At 34.2% G+C, this 25,926-nt stretch overlaps 1 protein-coding gene across 1 annotated transcript in view; it reads left to right on the plus strand.

The window, feature by feature from the left end:
- LOC125663637 (sodium/hydrogen exchanger 3-like) overlaps positions 1-25,696 on the plus strand; it is a 41,625-nt gene extending 15,929 nt beyond the window's left edge. The window contains exons 4-12 of the mRNA XM_048895929.2: positions 563-780; positions 4,092-4,294; positions 14,853-14,942; positions 15,441-15,511; positions 18,839-19,009; positions 21,551-21,650; positions 22,025-22,175; positions 22,564-22,623; positions 23,703-25,696. Coding sequence (XP_048751886.2) covers positions 563-780; positions 4,092-4,294; positions 14,853-14,942; positions 15,441-15,511; positions 18,839-19,009; positions 21,551-21,650; positions 22,025-22,175; positions 22,564-22,623; positions 23,703-24,763 — 2,125 coding nt within the window. The 3' untranslated portion in view covers positions 24,764-25,696. The remainder of the gene's footprint in view (positions 1-562; positions 781-4,091; positions 4,295-14,852; positions 14,943-15,440; positions 15,512-18,838; positions 19,010-21,550; positions 21,651-22,024; positions 22,176-22,563; positions 22,624-23,702) is intronic.
- Positions 25,697-25,926: the final 230 nt, after the last annotated feature.

The raw sequence follows: 25,926 nt of genomic DNA on the forward strand, positions 1-25,926 counted from the left end.
AAATAGACCTACATCGTCGTAAACCCACTTTCGGTTGTACTTCATAAAAGAAGTAAAAATGTCTAGTATTAAATTGTTACATGTTTCGTCTGAAAATGGTGCATATGTAAATGTGTGTTCTATTGCTAAAACCCTGGCAGTTCAGTGACTTTTCTGTCTTATATAAAACCCTGGCAGTTCAGTGACTTTTCTGTCTTATATCAATGATAATTAGAATGCGTTTTATACAGGTGTCATTCTAAAATATGTTTTTAGTATTTCTCACAATTTTACAGGCAAGTTGATTTTATGTTTGAGAGGATTAAGTGACCAAACATGACTTTGCATATCTGAGTTTTTTACTACCGGTTTTCTTTATGGTTAGAATGGATTATTTTATGTATTGATTAGTTTCACGACAGTGGGAGTTTGATTTTATGACTGATGTTAAACAAAAAGCAGATTATGGTTTAAATATTTTCAATTTCTGTAACAGATCAAGAAATATGATGTTATGACATCTCATCCTCCCATATTTCATAATGGTACAAGTAATCCTATTATCTTTTCTTTTATTCCCCAGATTATCGTTTGGTGGTATCGTATTACGTCATTACTTAGAAGCCAATGTCACACGTTCCACACGAACCAGCATACGTTACTTTATGAAGATGTTGGCTAACATTAGCGAGACCATCATCTTTATGTTCCTGGGGCTGTCTGCGATCGTTGACACTCTGGATTGGAATCTGGCCTTTATATTCTGTGCGCTCCTCTTCTGCCTTATATTCAGAGGTCTAGGTAATAATGTTTGAATTGTTAAAAAATTCATTTGAAATGTTTAAGGGGCGAGTTCACTACCTGACAAAAAACTAAATTCATATAGTTTTTAACCAAGCCCCCCCCCCCCCCCCCCCCCTTTAAAACTAAATGTGATGAATGTTGAAAGTAATCGATTAAAAAGTAAAAACATACAATTATAAGTAACACTCTGAATACCTTTTCTACTGTTTATTCACAAATGAAAGTGCACATTAAAACTATTAACTGTTCATTAAAATGTAATATTAATATGTGGTTTTTAACAGTTGCTTGTCGTTTTTCTTTTTCCACTAAAGTGTAATCGATGTCAGATGACAAAAACTTACGGGAGATTTTATCCTCCCTCCCCCTATCTATTTGAATTCAGATTTTTATCCGACATCGATCTTTTGATCTCGCCCCTAAATGAATTCATAATTCCATATCATATAATTATTGACATTTTGGAGGTCAGTATGCTGATTAATCAATGAGGATGATGTGAATATTATAATTCGGAGGTAGCTAACTCATCATATTGACCTTTCAAATGTCAATAATTGTTTCATTGAACAATTGCAAACATCAAAACCTGCTACTAGGGCTTACTAGACGATACCTAGTCAGCTGTCTGCTACTAGGGCTTACTAAACGATACCTAGTCAGACGTCTGATACGAGGGCTTACTAGACGATACCTATAGTCAGCCGTCTGATACTAGGGCTTACTAGACGATACCTAGTCAGCCATCTGCTACTAGGGCTTACTAGACGATGCCTAGTCAGCTGTCTGCTACTAGGGCTTACTAGGCGATACCTAGTCAGCCGTCTGCTACGAGGGCTTACTAGACGATACCTAGTCAGCCGTCTGCTACTAGGGCTAACCAGACGATGCCTAGTCAGCCCTCTTTGTTTACAGCTTGAGTGCAACACCTGTTTGAAAGTAAGTAGATATGCAAGTTTTCATCGGACAACCAATATTCCCAATTTGTATTTGGTCCGATGTTGGAAAAATCAAATGTTAAATTCACATTGAAGGCATATAGAAGTGTATATAATGTTAGATTTTTAGCTCACCTGAGCTGAAAGCTCAAGTGAGCTTTTCTGATCACCTGTTGTCCGTCGTCTGTCTGTCCGTCTGTCCATCAGTCTGTAAACTTTTCACATTTTCGACTTCTTCTCCAGATGCACTGGGCCAATTTAAACCAAACTTTGCAAAAAAGCATCCTTGGGTGAAGGGCATTCAAGTTCATTCAAATGAAGGGCCATGCCCCCTTCAAAGGGGATATAATCACAAAAATTGAAAAATAGGTTGAGGTCATTTAAAAACCAATGGGCCAGAAGAGCTGAAATTTACATGAAAGCTTTCTGACATAGTGCATATTCAGGTTTGTTAAAACCATGACCCCCGGGCGTAGGTTGGGGTCACAATAGGGGATCAAAGTTTTACTTGCAAATATATAGGGAAATCTTTAAAAATCTTCTCAAGAACCACTGGGCCAGAGGAGTTTACATTTACATGAAAGCTTCCAGTCATAGTGCAGATTCAAGTTTCTTAAAATCACGGCCCCCGGGAGTAGGGTGTGGCCACAATATGGGATCAAAATTTTACATACAAATATATGGGGAAAATCTTTAAAAATCTTCTTCCCAAGAACCACTGGGCCAGAGAAGTTTACATTTACATGAAAGCTTCCTGACATAGTGCAGATTCAAGATTGTTAACATCATGGCCCCCAAGGTTAGGTTAGGGCCACAATAGGGATAGACGTTTCACATGTGAATATATCTAGGGAAAATCTTTAAATATGAACCAAGATGACTCAGGTGAGCGATGTGGCCCATGGGCCTCTTGTTGTGTAATATATATGTCTTTGAACATCATGAATACCATTTTATAAAAGGATCTTTTTGCTCTGCGGTAAAGGAGTAAGAGTATTTCACTCGTATTCAGCTATTATCATGCTTCACTTATAAGATTTTATTAAAGGACTAATGTGATTGGGGAGTTTTGGTCATGTGACTGAATGGGAAAAATATTGAACTATAAGCTGTGTCGGACTATCCCACTTCTGTGGAACTCTTTCTAAGATTTGTTCTGATTCTTCATTGCTAAAAACAATATCAACACACATTCTGAGAGTATTACATAGCCATGCAAAAAACAATATTAACACGCATTCTGAGAGTATTACATAGCCAATACATGCCCCCTTCCGGCGCCCCCATTAATTGGCGGATGTAATATTTGAGATAATGTATATTTAATGTTGTTTGACCTTGAACTGTGACCTAAAATATCGGTACCAAGTCACCATGTTTACCAGTATTACATTAGTTTGATGTTTTGTTTTTCATACAGTTGACACATTTAGTATTTATCAGGCCGAGGGATGAAATAATGTTATTCAGAACTGATAAAGGACTTCTGAACCCTGTTTGTAATGCTACTTGCTACCAATTGTTCGAAGGCGACTTTCGAGTACTCATGATTTCAGTCAGATTGCAGGAATGTGGGAAATTGAGTACTGCCGCCTTTAGACTGATTAGACTTCGCTCTCGGACTGTAGAAAAACGTGTGATTTATTAACAGATTTGATATTATATTTTCATTGATATGTTCCTTTGATATGATTAATGAGTTTGAAATGTTAAATTAATGAAGTGATTATTTACACAATCAGCAACCGGGTTTTGTTGACTGCCTCTATTCAGATCTCCTACTTTTACAGCCTTTCCATCAGAACACCAATCCCGATGAATATGAAAGCGTAACAACATAAAAATCAATTTCTTTCACACCTGTCTATCAAACATTACGAAATTCAAACTTGATCTGTAGTTTGCTACCCTGAAACTATAACACTGCAAAAAAGTATGGAAACCCAATGAGACAGACTGACTGACAGAGAAGAAACCTATAGAGTTAGCTTTCAGACTAGTCTTTATATTGTGTAAAAAGAATTCAAGGCTATTTCTACCTCAAACTGTGGAACCATTATAATTACAAATCAGTGTCCATTCTTACCTTTGATTGTGTGTCAGTGATGTTTATATTCTATTCCATATTCTTGTTAGTTATTGTTCTGTATGGAAGGCATTTTATAATCATGTTAAATTAACATCTTTACCAAACACATGATTATTATATACATCATGTTTGTTAAATAACCCTAAGGTAGAGAGACTTCTGTAGAAATTCGTTGTGAATATTTTAAGTTCATCTGTATCTTTGTTTCCTTTTATAGATATGAATTTTTTAGCAGCACATGTCTGTACATACATTTATTCATACTGCTTTAATCTCTTCAGGTGTGATGGTTTTGTCCTGGATTCTGAATCGGCGCAGACTGGTAAAGTTAACCGGTATTGACCAGTTTATCATGGCTTTTGGTGGACTTCGAGGTGGCATTGCTTTCTGTTTAGCCTTGTCATTAGACGAGAAACTGGTTCCAGAGAAGAGGCTGTTTGTCACAGCAACTATTGTCATCGTATTTTTCACAGTGTTTGTGCAGGTGAGTCCATGAGTTTGCTTATTGATATTGAATGTTACTAGGCAGTATGACGGTTATTCAGCAGCTGTGTTTGATTATCAGTAAAGAGTGGCAGGTGTGACCCTACCTCACGTAGCTCACTTAGTTAAGTTGTTGTAAATGTTCATTAGCGTTTGAAGATTCGGGTGTAAGGACAGTGAAGGTGTTGATTGACTCGATTTACAAAGTAGATATTAAACCTTAGGCTTGAAGGTAAGAGCAACGATTTATTCATATGCACAATACAAATTAGAGTTTTAAGAAATAAATACCCAATTGTTTTGATTTTAAAATCAGTAATTCACATCTCAGCTCTTATGAAATGAAACGATGTTCACATCACAGATGCTTGATTGCCTCGTATGTACTAGGTCATGTGACAATGTCACATAGATTATGGATATCAAATTTACAAATGTAGTGCATGATATAGTGGGCACCCTTGTGGTGGGGCTGTTTTGGTGATATCATTGGTTTTCCTCAGTAGTAAGCAATGCATGATGTCATATGGTGACATCATAGTCAACCCCATGCATTGCATGTTACATACAATTAACCAATATACAGTTGAACTTCAGCGTCTCAATAATCGATATCTCGAATACCATGGATATGTCAAAACGAGTTGGAAGTCACAACTAATGTTCTTTATGTATTTTAACCTCAATATCTCGAACTCTTGGATATCTTGGAAATTTTATCTCAGCACCTTTGAGTTTGCTATAACAAGGCTTGACTGTATAAGAAAATTAGCTTAAATAATACGTACTTTATGATATATATACATACATATATAGTTTGATTATTTCATTTACATGGAAAACCCTATATATTGCCTCAAGGTAACTCCATACTCATATTTTTATCTGATAAATGTATTGAAAGTGTATTTATCTCCATTTATTATAGTTAAAAAACTAATGTATTATGAAATAAAATATATAGGTCATTCCATTTTTTAAGATGTCAGACAGACATAAACAGAATCATATATCAACATCAGAAAATTGCAATTTTCCTTAAATAACATCAAAATTTCACAAATAATATTCATAACAATTTTATGAAACTATTTTTCTTCAACATGTCTGTGAATAATAAGGGAAATCTATTGCATAATGAACTAAATAAATAAATCAATGAAAACAATAGTTATTGCCCTTGGATTACAGAACATTTATTGATTTTTATTGATTTAAATAACACTAAGAACATAGAACATTTACTGATTTAGATAACACCAATAACACACAACATTTACTGAATAACACCAATAACACACAACATTTACTGAATAACACCAATAACACAACATTTACTGAATAACACCAATAACACACAACATTTACTGAATAACACCAATAACACACAACATTTACTGAATAACACTAATAAAACAGAACATTTACTGAATAACACCAATAACACACAACATTTACTGAATAACACCAATAACACACAACATTTACTGAATAACACTAAAACACACAACATTTACTGAATAACACCAATAACACACAACATTTACTGAATAACACCAATAACACACAACATTTACTGAATAACACCAATAACACACAACATTTACTGAATAACACCAATAACACAACATTTACTGAATAACACCAATAACACAACATTTACTGAATAACACCAATAACACAACATTTACTGAATAACACCAATAACACACAACATTTACTGTATAACACCAATAACACACAACATTTACTGAATAAGACCAATAACACACAACATTTACTGAATAACACCAATAACACACAACATTTACTGAATAACACTAAAACACACAACATTTACTGAATAACACCAATAACACACAACATTTACTGAATAACACCAATAACACACAACATTTACTGAATAACACCAATAACACACAACATTTACTGAATAACACCAATAACACAACATTTACTGAATAACACCAATAACACAACATTTACTGAATAACACCAATAACACACAACATTTACTGAATAACACCAATAACACACAACATTTACTGTATAACACCAATAACACACAACATTTACTGAATAAGACCAATAACACACAACATTTACTGAATAACACCAATAACACACAACATTTACTGAATAACACTAAGAACACACAACATTTACTGAATAACACCAATAACACATAACATTTACTGAATAACACCAATAACACACAACATTTACTGAATAACACCAATAACACACAACATTTACTGAATAACACACAACATTTACTGAATAACACCAATAACACACAACATTTACTGAATAACACCAATAACACACAACATTTACTGAATAACACCAATAACACAACATTTACTGAATAACACCAATAACACACAACATTTACTGAATAACACCAATAACACACAACATTTACTGAATAACACTAAGAACACAGAACATTTACTGAATAACACCAATAACACAGAACATTTACTGAATAACACTAATGACACACAACATTTATTGAATAACACTAAAACACATAACATTTACTGAATAACACCAATAACACACAACATTTACTGAATAACACCAATAACACAGAACATTTACTGAATAACACCAATAACACACAATATTTATTGAATAACACTAAAACACAGAACATTTACTGAATAACACTAAGAACACAGAACATTTATTGAATAACACTAATGACACACAACATTTATTGAATAACACTAATAACACATGAACATTTATTGAATAACACTAAGAACACGGAACATTTACTAAATCAGATTGTAATTAAATGCCTTTTGAGGGATTTTTGATAATGACTGATATAGATGCACATGTACATGTACTGTTATTTCAGCCAGTGATATCCTTTCTGTGGATTTATTCACAAATAAAAGTACTTTGAAATAATTTTGAAATGCCCTGGAGCATGTATTATATACTTACCTGAGCCACATTAACGTCACTCGACAAAATAATGTTAGAATATATTCAAAAGTTCTTTCATTTTATAGATTTATTTTGATGTACTGCAAGCCAATGTTCACTGAAACTGAATATTTTGAAATTGTTACACCATGTAAAAAATAAAGATTAATCGCCATCTGAGAAGAGGGGTGTGTGTTTGTTGATGTTGTGAAATGCATGTCAGATGTCAGTGAACTGAACGAGTCAGTTCTGAAATCAAATACTCTCTTTTAAAAAAAATTTGCTGAAAAATTAAATTTCACATTGATCAACTTGCATGTTGCAGCTCAATCTCCATTTCATTTTTTAAAGTGCACAATCGCATTTATATCCTCGCATACTTTCATCACATTTTTTATTTCCAGGTGTCCATTGATTTTTATTTAGTACAGAAAGCTGCTTCATTTACTTGTACATTTAATTTTGTTGTTGGTTACACCCACATGTTGCATATGAACTAGATGATGTTCATTTCTCCTGATCAGTCCCATTTCAACATTGTTAGAGCCCTGTCGAGTTAATTCTTCTACAACTTTGTCACAAGAAGCATATTGCATTCCTAGACATATATAATTGGTTAAGTTTGTGTGTCTCTTTACATAAGTATGCTGTACCCCCACCATGGCCACCCCACTCTTCTGTTGAACATAATGAATTAAAGTATGTTTTCTCAAAACTGAGAAAGCTGAAGTTTGGCTTTTATAGTAGAAAGGATATAACTTGTGGCAAAATTGTAAGGATAATAGTTCATAGATGCTATAATTTACGTGAAGTTTACATGCACCTCCTGATTGTAAGGATAATAGTTCATAGATACTATAATTTACGTGAAGTTTACCTGCACCTCTGGTATCCAGGGGTCCGTGTTTCCCCAACTCTCTATTTTGTATTGCTTATAGGAGTTACGGGATTGATCACTGTTCGTTATCTTCACCTTTCATGTAGGACCACAATGATGGCGAACCCCCTCCCCCACCACCACCCCCACCACACCCTCAACATTTGGTGTAGGGGTTTAATTATAAAGATGAAAAGCAACATCACGTTGTGTTTAAAGGAAGATCTCTATAAAACCTAAAAGCTAGGTGGCTACACTGAAAATTAATCTTTGTCAGACTGTAGTCCTTTACAGTGCTAATTACAATCCTGTTAGCTGCTATTTACGCTCTGTGTCTCTGATATAAGTAGTTTATTCCAGTTTGAATCGGTTTATTAGTTTACTAGAGGGTGGAAAAGACGATGCTGTTATCATGCTCATGTTAAAGTTCTTCCTTAAAGGTATATATTGTTCCATATAATATATATATTTTTTAGATTATCTTTCTTTCTGAAATTAACTGTAACTCTATTGCTTGAAGCTTCACTGTGTGTATAAAATATTCTCCTATTGTTTCCTATATATATGTTTATTAAGTGAACTTTGTTTTGAGTAAGCTTTAAAGTAATTTTATTGCTTCTATTTCTTTTATACCTTTTTGAAGTTATAGTAATCAAAATGTACACCTGCACTTTTTAAAAGAGTATATTGTTTTACAATCTATTGTATAATTATGATTTGGTGTAGCTAGACATTTTGAATATCTATCCTCTAAAATATTATGACTGGTGTCAAATATTTTTCCGAAAATTGACCAGTGCCAATTACGGCCTCACTTCGCGTTTCCTGTAACTACAACTGTGCGAAATTTGATTTGTTGACAAAAGTAATTTTGAAATCATGACGTCACAAACAATGGTATAGTGTTTGCATTTTCATTAAGTCACAGTATACGCACAAAGAATTGTTTACGTTTGAATGAAATCAAGATGTCAAGTTTGCAGCTACGAAGATCGAGTTTGATATTTTATGGTGTATTGAGCAGAGGAAGTAGTTTGAATGCTCTCAATGACAGAATCACGGTGGATATTGAAAGCCCACCTGGAAACAGGATAAACGTCATACAGAAGATTATCGTTTTTTCATGGAGGTCTAAGATAAATGGGGACGGATCAGCAGCTGTTTAGAATATATTGATTACAGTTGTGGTTAATATAACAAAACAATTGTTGACTGGGGTTGTGGGCAACATTAATTTTGTGAGACCATGAAAGACAAAATATTGCCCAACATGAAGCAGAAAAGGCAGTGATTAATGTTAACTGCCATCAACCCCATTCATTTGTTTTAAAAGGCTTCAAACAAGATGTTTACAATGAAGGCTTGATAAAGCAATTTTTAATAATAATGTATATGCATGTTTTTAGTGCAAAGGTTGATACATGCACAAAAATTTCTATGGATGTAAAGTGGTAAAGATATCAAATGTGATGGGCTTGTTTATGTTGAGAGTAAAAACTTGTTTGTGTAATAGTTATAGAGGTTTTTTTAATCGGACATACAGTGCAAACATGCATATCATTTTTCATTATTTGTGCTTTGTTGACTACGTGTATGTTAAGTACTGCCATGGTAAACAAGTGTCTGAGATGTATGTAGGTACTGCTCTCACCCCAGCACCCAAACAAACACTGCATTCTTACTGCTGATGGCAAGTCATCAATTTCCATTAACATTTCCTTATAGAAGATATTTAAAAAATGAATTTCAGTTTTGAAAATATTGAGGGCATATGAACTGCGATGCTTCACATTGACATATACTTCATAAAGCATGTTAGATTCTATGCTTCAATTTCATTAACCATATTTGTTTTTGGGGGAATACATACAGATGACTGAATCAGGCTCATATAGTAAACTCTGGGTCCTGATTGTTTGTTTGAGCAAAATTTAAAATATATTGTCATGTTATAAGATAGGTTGAGTGATTTATTGGGTAAGCAGATTTACTCTCTTTCTCTCAGTACTTGGAGGTATGGAAATCTTTATCAACTTGAAAATAGTTACTGTAGATTCCTACGCAAGGAGTTTATTATCACGTAATTTTGTGAGGGACATCACTCCCGGAATAGAATTATTCGCTTTTATTTTGCGAGGGACATCACTCCCGGAATAGAATTATTCGCTTTTATTTTGCGAGGGATATCACTCCCGGAATTGAATTATTCGCTTTTATTTTGCGAGGGACATCACTCCCGGAATAGAATTATTCGCTTTTATTTTGTTAATTGTTAAAATATATAGAAGAACTCTTGATTAACAGACCACACGCAAATTCGTGTTCATGCGATTTGAAGTACATGTATTACAAGTCATTTCACCACATTTTAAAAGTACTCACATGAAATAAGGAATCAAGGTATTGGTTCTGTATTTTTTTTTCATTGAGTAGAAGGGGGGGGGATTTTTTTTATTGCCAAATTGGGTGGAAGGGGGGGGGGGTATGTACATATTAAGCTATCCACACTTTAGGTGCCTTTGGAAATGACAGGAGAACTTGTACCCAAATTTCTATGAATCAGTAGAAATGACAAAATTTCTGTTCAGGAGAACTTGTACCCTATAATTTCTATGATGGAAATGACAAAGTTTTTCTCCAGCAGAACTTTTACACTAATTTCTATGATAGAAATGACAGAATTTCTGTCCAGGAGAACTCGTACCCAAATAATGGAAAGGTTTTTTTCTCAGGAGAACTCGTACATTGATAGGGTATTAGTTCTCCTGAGTACAAGTTGGTATGAGTTCTCCTGGGTACGAGTTCTCCTGGGTATGAGTTCTCCTGGGTACAAGTTTGTATGAGTTCTCCTGGGTATGAGTTCTGGGTACCAGGGCTTCTCATGGGTACAAGTTTGTTCAAGTTCTCCTGGGTACCAGGGCTTCTCCTGGGTACGAGTTCTCCTGGGCATGTGTTCTCCTGGGTACGAGTTCTCCTGGGCATGAGTTCTCCTGAGTATGAGTTCTCCTGGGTACAGGTTTGTACGAGTTCTCCTGGATGCATGTTCTCTTGGGTACGAGTTCTCCTGGGTACGAGTTCTCCTGGGTACAAGTTCTCCTAGGTACAAGTTCTCCTGGGCATGAGTTCTCCAGATACCATTGAGTGATTTGTCAGGAAAGTGAAATGTTTCGCAATGGTTTGAGGGGAACACAGTTAAAGCTCTGGGGGCTTAGTGCTTGTAGAGAGAAAAGTACTTTACCAATAATACTTACAGCAATTACTAATGCTTGGAAGTTCTGTTGTTTTCTTGTGTGTGGATTGGTGTGCTTTAAGCCTATTTATTACATTTAGATTAAAAATTTGAAAATTATTTGCATAGGATGGGTAAAATCTCAAGGTTGAAAAATAAACATCACATTCCAAAGGTAATAATACGTAGGTGATAAGTAAATTAAATTTCTTAAATTTTATCTCCTGAATTCTACTATAAAGTCACCACACCTCTACACCACACACTAAGGTATTAATGAATCGCTGCTATTAAGATATAATTCTTGTTGTGATGACCTGGGATGACCATATGGTAAATAAAAAGGTGAAAATAGAATGAAATCTTCTAGGCATGTAATACCTGAATAAATAGAAAGTTCAATAGTTTAAATTCAACGAACAGTGGGTTCAGTGAACAGTTACCAAATCAGTATAGCCAAGTCATTGATCTTCATGTCCTAGATGTATAAACTGGTGCTCTTTGTCTAAAACATTAGGACTTGGTATATATCCTTTGTTTATATTAGGGCTGTAAAATTTCAGGATTCTGCCCAGAAAGTTGTAGGATAAGTCAAGACTCCTTTTTTAGAGACTTTTTTAAATGATTGAATGAGATGTTAAGTCTGTTCAGGAACATTGATCCTATGTTGATGATGAGACTGTCATCAAAATGGCTCCCTCACCTAGTCTGAGCATTAATTTTGTTCAATAAGGCTTGGATAACCAGAGATTTGGGTTTTATTACAGAGTTAATGTTTGCCAACAATTTTTTCTTCTTCAAATGATAACATACAATTAGGATGATATTAAGGTTAATATTTAAACAATGGTCAGACACCAAAACATTAGCAATAGGATTTTATTCATAGTGAATTCTAAACGTATTGTAAATTCATAATGACATTGCATTTAATCTTGATTGCAATACCAAACTTAAACAAATGGTGTCATTATAAATATATTACTTGTTGTTGTCGGTTCCTTTTTATTTACATACAGATGTACGGGTATTGTCCACACTAGTGGGCCCCATTCCAGGTACCTGGCTAGCTGCACACATGGCTGCAAATCTCACCTCAAATCTCCATTTTTTTCGATCATGAGGGTTGGCAGTAGAGAGCTTCCATTAATTCTCTTTGATCTTTTTCTGTACTATATTACTTGAGTGTAAAAATAAAAAAAAATAAAAAAATTGTAATGAAAGGTTTCTATGAATTCCCTGTTGTGAAACAAAAAGGTGAGACTGTGTTAGGAATTTTATTTTAAAATGTACGTCCATCAGCACTATTTGATGACTGTTGTGTACGTCCGTCAGCACTATTTAATGACTGTTGGACTGTTGTGTACGTCCTTCAGCACTATATTTGATGACTCTGTTGTGACTCGTACCCGGGAATCGCCTGTGTGTTGAATTATTTGTATGACTTAATTGTCCAATGGTGACAATAATGTGCGATGGACTCATGCATAGGTACAATAAAATGTGTAAAAGTCTGATGGTGTGACATGCAATGGTATTGTACTATAAAAATATATATGAAATGTTTTTTATGCCTGATGCATTGCCCTGTGAAATGCAACAATACATAGATATCGCATGTAGTTTAGGGTAACATTGATTAATTTCACCCCGAGAAAACTAGGCTACGCCTTGGTTGACAATATAGTGTCTTGATGGGTTCAAATTTTCAATGTTTCCCTCAATTACATGTAATATTTGTTTTAATACTGAATGTTATATAAACAACAAAGCAAAGACTTACGTCTGTTGACATTTGATCAATCACTTTCATGTGATATTTCGTAATGATGCGGGTATTCATATTTATTACAAATGCTCAAACGACGCCGTGTAACAATTTTATCTACGGCGAACTGTACACGTATAAATTTGACGCATGTGATAATTTTTATAATATCACCCGTTGTCAAGTACTGTTACCCGTTGCTAGATACTATCACTGGAGCATGTGCTTTCTGTTCTCAGAGGCTAACAATATGTTTTTTCAAATGCTTCTCGACCAATCAGATTCGAGTATTTTACATGAAAGTATGTAACAGCTTTTAATTAATGTTACACATGAAGGTTGCATAGCACAATGAAGTACAAATCTATTGTTTAGGAATTTGCTTTCTCCATTGACCATTATTATACTTGAATGTGCCATGTAACATTGCTTTTTAGCACCTGCAGATAAATCGGCACAATTTTGCAAGACCATCCTTGGCACTCCACAGGGTTTTCACAGAATATATGAATACTGCAAAAATATTATATACTCAGTCCACTCCACTTATATTGAAGTCAGTTATATTGAAATATCTGTTATATTGAAGTTAAAATAAATCCCCCAGTAGCAATATTTGTTTAGTTCAGCATTGGTTATATTGAACTTTGGATATAATGAACAATTCAGGTCGGTCCCCTGGATTTCATTATATCCGGAGTAGACTGTATACCAATTTGCTTAGACTCTGTCAAAACCCTGCGGTTTACTTTGTAGATTTTGAAATGAGTGCATATGGATGTTTGATTCCCAATGAGTTACAATATCTTTTTCACAACTATCTCTGTTTTTCCTATTTGACATTTAGTATATTTGATGATTGATGCTAAGAAAATAAGCAACAACAGAATACCATAGAAACAAATTACGATTTCTTCATATATATTTTTTTATTGAATTCAAAGCATTAGTGACTACAATTTGTGAATTTCTGATGAGAAATATTTTCAAGATGTCAAGTAATAAACAAAATAATTGGTTCATGATGACTATATATGTAAAGGGATCTCTCGAATCTCCAGGATGTAACATGAATCTGTACAGAATACAGAGATAAAATTGAATTATACTTGAAGTTTTGATACTTTGTATATATTTACCAGTATGACAAGACACCATCCTTGACCATGTGTGGATATAAGCTCAAAAGGTCATTTAATAATCTAATTCAAAATCACTTTAACTTAAATTTGTATTATTTACATGTTGTTTGAATCAACTGAGTTCTGTTTCACTCCAGTGACTGAAGTAAAGAGAGGTCATTAGGGGGTATTACACATGCCATTGTATATTTCTAAATATTTAAATCTTGCTGTGGTAGCAGTACAAAAGCTTATAGACTTCGTCATTTCCTGCCTCAGTGTATGTATTGTTGTGTGTAAGAGAATTAGGGAGAGAAAAATGGCAAAGCTGACTGCTACTTACAGGTTTGAAAATTGTTTTCTTCCTTGACATATATGATTCTGTGAAACTTAACATCCCTCCCCCCTGTTTGTTATGTGTGTTATGTGTAAACTCAGCTGATGCAGTGGTTGATATGGAAATATACGTCCTTGTGAGCATGCTTTAGTGCCGTGCTGTGTGAAATCAATGGAGGCAGTCACACAATGTGGGCGCTGGATTGTTCTCCTCCGCTTTAATTATTATTAGTTGTAGGTGAAATGAATATGGATATTATAAGACAGATTTTTTTGTCTTCTTTCTAGGGAATCGCCATTAAACCGGTTGTGAATGCCCTTAAAGTGAAAAAAGCTTCGACTAATGATGCATCAATGTCTGAGAAAATTCAAGAATCGGTGAGTAAAATACAATCTTGAGTAACTCAAATCACTTTGTCACTTTGTTATTACAAATCACATGTCTTATTTTGTTTTACCTGTCGAATCAGAAATGTAACAGTTTGTTTTCAATGGTTAACCCAGGCAATGTGGGTTGTACAAAGTTTAATTACTAATTAATAGACAATTAGAGAGACTAATGAAGGTTAACATCAAACAGGACAGAAAAGTAAAATGTGAGAGGATTAAGATGATGAAAATTGAACAAAGGGAGCCGAATTGATCATTCAGCTTATTGTTGAATTGAGTGCATTGGCCGCTATCCTGTACACGTGTTAAACACAGTAATTGAGACATAAAACCCTTTCCTGCTCTCATGCTAAATATCAAACTCCAGTAATGACCTATATTTTCTAAAATGAGATGGGTATACTATATGTGATGAAGATCAGCCTTATCACAAGTGATGAAGATTATTTGTTATGGAGTAGGGCCTGATTTGATTTCTCGTTGCAGTTCATTGACCATCTGATGGCAGGGATGGAGGGCATCACAAAACATTCCAGTCACAATCTCATGCGTATTAAGTGAGTACTTTTTTTTTTTTATCTAACAGCTAGTATACACTGTTACAATTTGGGATCGGAATATCATTATTATACAAAAGTGTGTAAAATACATTTAATTTGGCAAAGCTTTTGAACACTCTCATTCTACAGTATGTGTTAGGAATATTGATTTTTAGATGTGATAATAATGTTTGATATCCTTTTCATTGATGTTGACATGAATACTTGCCTTGTAATTTTCAATGTGGCATGTTGTCATGCAATCATTTGCGACACATTCTGTGATTTAATTTTAGAATGACAGTCTCGTTTCTTGTGTAAATTTTTGTGATAATATCATCCTTGAAGTGGTGTCAAGATTTCAACAAACATGTATAGTTCTTGGTCTGTCTTCAATGTTGGAAAATTCCATCTCAAGTTTAAAGAAACATATCAAATATAGACATGGAGTTTTAAAAATACACAGCAAAATGTGGTTTCAAATGCATTCTTTGCCAAAATTATTTTTTCCTTTATGCCCTTAATGATTTTTTTTTTCTGAGAATTGATTTGCTGTAGTACAAACATTTCCATCAAGGAAGTGCAAGGTTTGTCCTAGTTTCACACTGTAGTGTCGGCTTTCTGATCGAAGTTTCTTGTATATATAGATATAGCTATGTTTGCCTTTATATTGCATTTTGTCTGTTAACTTCTTCACTAATTTTCACACCTTTTCTAAAACTTCTTGGTCATTTTCAAGCAAAGCAATGTATGAAAGGGATTCAGATTTGTTCAATCATTAATGCAATCACTGTATAGACATATTATATATATATCATATGTATATGAACTGAGTAAAATGTTGTTTTTCTTGGAAAAAGATAAGTACCGGTAGAGATATGTGTATGTGTTGTTTTTAAATTGTTGGAATCTCTCTAGTTTAGACGTATTAAAAGTATACAGAAATAAAAACTGTTACTCTGTGAAAACTTTGTATCCTTTCTGGGTGGATTTTGTATGTGTTTAGTGTGACAGTAAGTTTATAAAGTGTTTTGTAACTTCTGAATTTCATGTTTGTCCGACTAATTGAATCATTTGTCATTTATATCAAAAGATGCATTGTAACAGTGGTCCCCCAAGTGTTTCTCCCACACGCGTATTTAATTAATGTAGGTCACAAATTTATACCAAGATTTGGGTCAGATTAATATTGCTTAACACTTTAAGCCCCTTTTGAAAGGTATTGAACAATATACCTACGTCACAATACTGGGTGATTCATGTATTGTAGTTGACCGTTTAGCTGTTGATGAAACATTAGTTTTGATGACTTAACTACAAAATTTTACACACATATACTCCCAATATCCCTCCCCTTCCAAATTGAAATGAAAAAAGCTGTCCCATCACATATGTGTTAAACCATGTAGCAGTCCAACTCCAAATTTAATCAGGGCTTATGGTGGTTGAAATCTATTGAAGTATACTTAAAAACAGGCATTGTTCATTAATTCAATTAAAAGAAAGGGCCATTATCCTGTTGATCTCCCTGTGTACATGTATAGCTGCATGGTCATACATGCAGAGTATGAACAGATTGTACCTTTGTCCTTGACATTCAGATTATAGTACTTTAATAAAATTTTGTAGTCCCATGGTTCATTTAGACTTTCACATGTGTTAATTTACATAATCTACTTTAATTACTAATTAAGGATATGTTCTGGCTCCAGGGCGGTGAAACTTAGATGAGCTCACTTTTGATCTCATTCTCACTTTTTCATTTTATCCTTTTATGAATAAGTTAATTTTATGGTCCTGGAGCCTTGTTGTTGTTTTTTATTATTATAATTTTTTTTTTCAATATAGGGATGTTTGACTATATTTTCAAAAATGCACATGTAACATATTTGAAAACATTATATACTTCATGAATAGACAATAAACAATAGAAGCATTGGGTAATTTCAGCATATATAAGTCATTCAAGAACTTACCCGGTACATTGTTTTTATACCCCCTTAATGCAAACATAGACAGCTATTCCAATCATCTTTATGTTTTTTAACATGACAGGTTTTATGTCGAGTTAAAATGTCAGTGATTTTATCCAGAAATGATGTGCGTTAAAACAGCATAGGTTACATTGGTACATGAAAATATATGTATTATAGTATCTTTTCATCCTATGAACATTTATGGGCTCACAATGAAAATAGACTTGGCATAAAAAAAAAGTTGGCTATTTCAGTTAAAAGTATTTTTTCAAGGCCAAGATTCTTGCCTAAGGAAAACAATACTATTCATTTTGAACGGAGACACTCGATATCCTGCCGACATGTTAGATTCAGTGTATTTCAGCTCTGTAATACACAGAAGACTCCACAAATCAAGTTTTTGATTCAAAGGAGTCTCTAAAGATTCCAACATTTATTGATTCAAAGAAGTGCAAGTTTTCTTTTATGCAAGATGTTTTTCGAAAAAAAAACTTGCATTTTTGTTTGAGGCCAACATTTTATACAGTAGATTTTGTGATTGTTATTTATGATTAAATACCAAAGGGAATTGAAATATACTCTAAATAGTAGTAAAACTGTTATTGTTATTTTGAATTAACAGTATGGTCTCAGAAATGCAATATTGCAGGCTTTTACTGATGTTTGCGATTTGATTGCATAATGAGATTTGGTTTGGCAATGGAATGAATTCTTCTGTGTTCTATATTGACTTCTTGTCCTAGCTTTCAGAAAAAGTTAGCTTTTCTCACAGCAGTCTTACCAGTCATTATTGACATTATGTAGTGTCGGTTCAGGGATGTGCCTTTATTGAGTTGTTTGGGTAGATCTAGTATACTGAAGATATATAATAATGCATTCGAACCTCAAGATGTATAACTAAAAAGCATTTTGATGAGTTTTATTGGGTAAATTGGGAATGTTATGAAATGACGGAAGAACTCTGTGGTATATTGCCTGCCGGTGTCAATATGTCTATTCTTATTGATGTGTGTAATATTTCATTAGACCCAAATTACAGAAAAGAAAAATGTCAAGGCCTCATGATTGATATGTAATAATTTATGAGATTGGTTGCCATACATTTGGTGCCTTAGTTTCTTTGTATTCTAGAGAAGAGATTCTTGTTTACCACTGTGGAAAAAGTGTACATTTATACAGGACCAAAGTGTAGTACTGACCTCATAAACTTCAGTTTTATATTTCTATTATTCTATAATAATGGGTTCTAAAATTGATATGTGTTCAAATGGAAAGGTTAGATCCACCCCATATCTCTACAACCTAATGTGACCTAATGACCTTTTTGGGGTCACCTGATAGAGTCCTTTATCTAAAGTTTTATTTACAGATTCCGGCATTTCAATCACAGCTACCTGAAACCTCTGTTTAACAAAGAAGCCCCCCAGACGAAGGCCAAGAAAGTGCTCGAGGTTTACCACACCATCAGTGTTGCTGAAGCTCTTGACCAGATTGGCAATGAGGTGGACGTCAACCAGAAGAGGCCTCTTGTTAACTTTGGGTAAGCTTTAATGTATTTATGTCAATGTATAGAACAAAGAAATTGCTAATTACTGGATCAGGTAGACTGCAACACAGCTGGGTTTTGAGCTTTTTATAATGTTGATTTTGGCCCAGTGTGTTAGGAATTTAAACTGCACTATAGAATTGGTGTTTATTCTACACAGTTGATTGACTGAAGGGAAACCTAAAAGAGGCTAAAATGAATTGTAACAGGCTTTGCTTATAGCTGTTTATCAGTTGTTAAAGAGAACCTGTTATCACTATAACTTCACCTTTGTGTTCTCTGTCTGTACTTAAAATCCTCAAAATTTGGATTAGCCTTAGTGGCTTGGAGGAGATAAATATTCCATGAATCTGCCAGAAATTAGCAAATTTAGGGTGAGAATGTGATATTGAAAGAGAAAAAAAATGGTGTTTCAGGCTAGCAATTTAAAGCACTTTTACTTTGTTCTTTAATATTTTAACACAAATATTTTAGTCTATATTTTTGAATGTTTTAAATACTTGCTAGTGGTCGTTTGAATGAAAGTGTACTGCAAACATACCATGTAGTCCTCAGGGTACATTCCTTGTGGTTAGTAGGTGTTTATTTTTGTGTAGTGAGGGGGTTAGGGTTAGTGATGTAGTCCTCAGGTACAGTCCTTGTGGTTAGTAGGTGTGTATTTTTGTGTAGTGAGGGGGTTAGGGTTAGTGATGTAGTCCTCGGCATACAGTCCTAAATGTGGTCAGTAGGTGTGTATTTTTGTGTAGTGAGGGAGTTAGGGTTAGTGATGTAGTCCTCAGCGTACAGTCCTAAATGTGGTCAATAGGTGTGGATTTTTGTGTAGTGAGGGGGCTAGGGGTTAGTGGTGAATGGCTTTTATCCGAAAAGTCAACACAAATCTACTCCTTATCAACTGATGACTTGAAGGAATGGAATTTTCTTGTGGCAATATTATTACACTTACTTGCATAGAAAATGAGCAAGATCTCAATGATACTTAAATATTCTCATTTGGAATAGGTTTAAAGAATATTAAAGAGATTTGGTTTACAAAAAGAGGTCTACTTCAATTTTTGTACTGTATGTCTTTAAACAAACTTGGATCATTGTGTCCTGCAATGTATGTCAGCTTGATCAAGTCACTAACCTCTCGCACACATTTAGTCACTCTGCAACCTGATGGCCTTTTACATGTAAACAGCTGATACCTGTCCACTTCTGATTTATATATATTCATTTAAATATGATGAAATGTATAATATACCTGTATATATGCAAGCTGTGCAGTATTTCAAAGGGAGGGGATGATTAAGACGTAGTAAGATTCTTTAGTGTAGAAGTTCACTTGAGTGTAGGGCACAGAAGAGATAGTCGTAGATTTTGTGGACAGGTTTGTGTGCTTATGTGTGTCAGAATGAATGTTTACTTAGAAAAGGCCTTCAGCAGTGGCAGTAGTAAGCAGACCATGACAAATTTCACACTTCTCGGGGTATGAATTCATTACAGAACTAGCCTAAACAATGTACTTTATATGGACCAGATGATTTATTTTGTGCACCAATCATGGATCAGTGATCTGGTGGAAATTGTGATAGTTCTAGCTGTAAGGTTCAGACAGACAACATCTTTTATTGTCAGAGGTAATTGAGGAAATGATGTTGGTTCTTTTTTTTTCCCTTAACATTTTCAGACTTTAATTGCTGCTCAATGGCAGGAAATAACTAGTTCACTTGTGTGGGACTGTGTTAGAACCGTGGTTTTGACTAGAGAACTTTTTAGGGGTTAGGTGTCCTTTTCTTTGTATAGGTTTAATAGTATGCACTTTAAAATAATGAAAAATCTAGTCACTAGAAAGATCTTTTATCTGGGGGCAAAGAAATGCAATTTGATTCTTTTGTAGAATCAAGCAAAGAGTGATTTTAGAATCAAGCATAGGCAAATCGTTGAAATGTTAAAAAAAAACCCACCAAACTTATAATAAGATCTTGAAAGGTGTTATTAAAGTTTTATCGTAGATTAGAAAGGGGCCTGTAAGTAGATTTCATTAAAACAAAGTTCACGTATATCATGTAGAACATCAGGAGTAATGGATATTGGTAGACACAGAGAATAAATAAAATATCATGTAAGAACGAAGTATGTACACTGTTCCCTAGATCCCAGCAAATTAATCTGGGTAGAAAGAAGCAATAAAAAAATCAATGTTATCACCCCAAATCCACAGAAAGCTCTAGTAGGAAACCTTGGACTGAATGTGATTAGGGCTGATAAAAATGTGAAGGTTTTATTATATATTTGCTCTCACATAAGAAGACTTGAGATGGAAATAATACTGTCCTGTGTATGTAAAAAAAAAAATAACGTATACACATTCAAGCAGTGTCACTAGCTGTGATTTATAGTGGGAGGTGCAAAGAATAAATACTTGAGAACTCCGTGAATAAGAGAAAGCATCTTGATGACTTTTAATTAGTTGCTTTTCACCACATAAGACGTAGATGCCATACCTAAGACATACATCCTTGATTGACCTTGTCGTTTGTCTTTGTATTGTAGTGCTTCCAATGTATACAAAAGGACACCAGCAGGCTTTGTAAACACAGGTTTTCCTGCAGAAAACATGGCCAACGAACAACTGGAGACTACAAATCGAAATGTAAGTTTTTTAGTTTAAAAATATTACAACGGATAATTAGAGTTTTGTAGAAAATTTATTCTTGGTGTGAAAAGCTGTTGATATAAAATATTATTAAAAGTTTTTGTATGGTAAATCTTAAACGTATTGCATGCACAATTCATGTTAAAATTGTGGAAAATTTGCTTTTGATGATTTTTTCTAAAAATCAGTAAGGCCAGCGACAATATAAAAATCTTCTATAAGAACAATTTGTAGATGTCAACAATAGCAATTACTGCTCAATTTATTTACCATCATGACTTAAGCATATTGTAAAAATGAATAAAGTATTGGACATTTAAATAAATTAATACACAAATATGTACAATGGAATAATCTTAATTATTATGCAGGAATCGCATTCAGTAAATGAGGAAGGCCTGCCAGTTATTTACAAGTGTGTGGAAGATCCTGTTGTCAGGGAAACAATTGTAATGGAGAGGCCAAGATCATCCCCACCTGTGGGAGAAGGCAGTAGTATTGCCAGTAAAGGACTCGAAAAAAGTACGAAATTATATTCAAAGAATTTGGGCCAAAATCTAAATTTTTGTTTTCTCTTTGAAATATATGTACATGTATAGTATATAATATATAAAACAAAAGTGTAAATAGTGACGTCTAATGAAAAAATCAGTTTTGCCAAGTTTCTGACACTTTCAATATGGATATAGCATAGTTATAGAGTATACTCAAAATTTTAAGTCAACTTGCATAAAAAAAAAATTGTGGAAAGTTTTAAATACTTTAAAAAATAGATTTCTTTGGAGAAATAGCAACAAAATGTTTGGGGGTCATTCGCAAAGAGGAAACAAACAATATTGTTTATGAGACTGCTAATGCTGTATATTTTGAAAATGCAACCAATGGGAGACAACTTTTAATTTCATTTCAGGTGAAGCCAGCGATGAATTCGAAAATGTGACCATTACATTTAAACAGTCATTAGACAATGGTAAATAGTTCTTGTGACTCATGGTGTGAACTAACTAGCATGTACATTCGTGTTTAGCTTTTCTAATATAGCAGAATGGTTTTTGGTTGCATTTATGTAAATATAACCTGCATGCATTTGTTGAGCAGTTTAGAATTTATTTCTTTTTCATATTTGTTTGATAAGTTGAACTTTTTGAGAGAAATTTTGTCAGTAAACGTTAGGTATGAAGCATCAGTTATTTATACCATAGTGGGCATTGTCTAAAACTTCTGTCTTTACAACAAAAGGAAACTATGAAAATATTTAATGTTCACTAACAATTTTGAATCAGTTTGTGTTTGCTATGAGAAACATTATTTATTTTGTTTTGTATTATATATTTCTGTTTTTGCATGATATTACACATTTATAATTTCGAGGGACACAACTGGCCCCAATATAGGGAATTAAATTCAAATGATGAATTATGCAAATGGAAACGGGATCATTCGTGAGCAAGTTATGTGCGATGCTCAGTACTTCAGGGGAGAAGTTGAAACTGATTGAAAATAATATCAAATAAAAGCTTCCTGAGAAAATGTGAAGATCTTTTTAAACTTTCAAACGAATTCACAGAATAAAGATCCCAGGGAAAACCTATTATTACTTTTGGTGCCAGGTGTAGAACTCAAAATGACGCTTTTTGTCTCAAATTAACTTTTATTAAGCATAACAAAGTACCTCTTTGTAATCTAACAAACACTTTATACCTAAACCAATCCTTCATTGTACACTAGGTGGATACTAATTACCTTTAATCATAATTAACTTTTTGTTGTATGTTTGTTGTTTTGTGGTGATTTTGTTAGATATCTTTGTGTTGTAAATTGTAGTGAGTGATAATTCAAGAATTCTGATTCATTTTAACATGATTATAATTAAGCAAATTAATGTATTTTTAGATGAATATTTTTATACATCAAAAAGGAAAAAAATTGGTATACATAGATTTATTCTAATACCTGTGCGTTAATTATATCAGAATACCAGTATTGGTGTTATTAAAGAACTTTCAAATAGAAACAGTAGATTTAGAGTGCTTTGTTTTTTATCATCAGTTCAGGGAGTTGACCAGAACACAGAAACTTCTGACTTTTCGTCTGGGAGTTATTCTTTGGGGGAGACTTCTGAGCCCTCCACAATCACCTACGCTGATGAAGAGGCCTCAGTCCCTACATCAGTGGAATTACCCCTGCCATGGAAAGCTGCTCCCAGTCAGGAAAAAATGGAGGCGGGCATTGCAAGCGAGTTGTCAAAGGTACCAGAATCGACGGTCACCGCAGCCGAGTCAGTGTTCCCATGGAAAAACTTTCCAAGGGATCCTATCCCCTTTTCCACGTCCTTAGTGTACTCGGATGACAGTGCTCCTGTTGTCGCCGAGGCTCCTACATGGGTTAATAATCTCTCCTACAGTCACTTGAAGGAATCTGGATCCCCCTATGCCTCTCCTGAAGTGACCTTAATTCCAGAAACGCGGCAACACCATGCCTCAGTCTTTGATGTTTTCAAAGGATATGATTCGGTTGAAAAGTGTCTGGATGCTTGTGTTGCTAAATTGAACTCTTCTGTGGATGAAACTGATAGCAAAAGCCATAACTGTGGAGGTACTCTGCCTCCCCCATGGAATCATTGTGGTGACAATGCAGAAGATCTCCCAGTGCCATCTATAATGGATACTTGTGGAGTTAAAAATAATATCCTTTTGTCCAATCACTCGGCTACACCTCCATCTCATCATGTCATATTACCTACAGTCCATTTCTCTGAGGGTTCTATAACACAGAGTCACAGCGATGAAGGGGAAACTCACAAGCCATTGAAATCTCTACCAGGGTCTGCATCAGCTCCTGATTTGCCAAAACACTTTCAGGTGATCGAACCAATGACGAAATCAAGACTCCACTCGGAATCCATGTTGGAAGATTTAGACTTTCATGACCAGGCTGTGTCAAGAGTGAATGAATGGTTGTCTGCAACTCTTAGTGATGAAGCAGGCATTGTGATTCCCATTCACATCCCCACACCTGAGCTTTCCAGTGACAATGACGCAGACTGTAGCAGTGAAGGCGAGGGGGATGATGATGATGGGGGTTGGGACTTCGACAGGGATGACTTATGATAACGGCCACAATCTAGTCCAGAATACTCAATCGTCTTTCCAGAAATGCTTTTATGAACATCTACTGTGCATTGCTAGTCAATATATGTCTAGTGATTGAAACTTGTTTCTACATTTTTGTGTGGCAAAATTTGTATTCATGGCAATAAGACCTCATCCGTGATGATGTACTGAACACTTTGAGCTTCAATCATGTCTTCATTCCATAGATTTCATAAAATCAAATAGAGAATGATCATCATCCAATCAAATAGGATATACTTCTAAAAATAATTCATCACCAACTTGGAAATTCAGGGATTTTCATTTAAGATGGAAATTTTATGTGATACATGTATTTAACAATGTTTAAAATGTCTGTACAGTGCATCTTTATTGTATGTTATGTTGCAGTACAAACATGACACCCATGCATCAGGTCTACACAGGCATTAGTAAGGATTTGTTAGTACATTCACAGGCATGGTATCTCAGGTTGTACAGGTATAAGTCCTATATCAATATATAATGCAAAGGGATTGATTTAGCCCCTTTCTTTTAACCTTTTGCAGGCTTACCGGTATTCTGTACATGAACTTGCATAAATCCTCTGCATGAAAGGCAGCAAGCATTGCCTTTTAATTCAAACATCTTCTGAATCAATATTTTATTGCTGTAACAGTTCTATAATGAACAAAAATATGTGCAATAATTGTTTCTTTAGGCAAAAGACAGCATTGTGAAAGATACTTTGAAAATGAATTTGTATTCAGATATGCGACATATCATGACAAAATTTAATGAACGAGTTTCGTATATAGACCTCAGAAAACTGATTTTGTGAACATGTATATATTGATAAGTATGTCTGACATTCTCTTCCTCTAAGCATTACAATGAATTGAGATTGAATTTTGAAGAAAAAAATAAACTACTATGTAGTAAAATTAAAAAGTTCATTTATTGTGTTGTGAATTGGGAAGAGATGGAAAGTGGACAATCTGATTTTTGTTGCTGAAAAAATGTTGCCAGTCCGTAGAGCACATACTGCCTTGCTCAGTTCTGCTCTGTACTGGAAATAGCCCATGAGGCTTCACATGTTATCCTAACAAAAACTAATTTAGATGATATTTTTAATAAAAGAATTTATAACCTATATTTAAGAAATGAATATCACTTGAGAG

Source organism: Ostrea edulis, chromosome 1 (genome assembly GCF_947568905.1).
Source record: "Ostrea edulis chromosome 1, xbOstEdul1.1, whole genome shotgun sequence".
In the NCBI taxonomy this organism is placed as follows: Eukaryota; Metazoa; Mollusca; class Bivalvia; order Ostreida; family Ostreidae; genus Ostrea; species Ostrea edulis.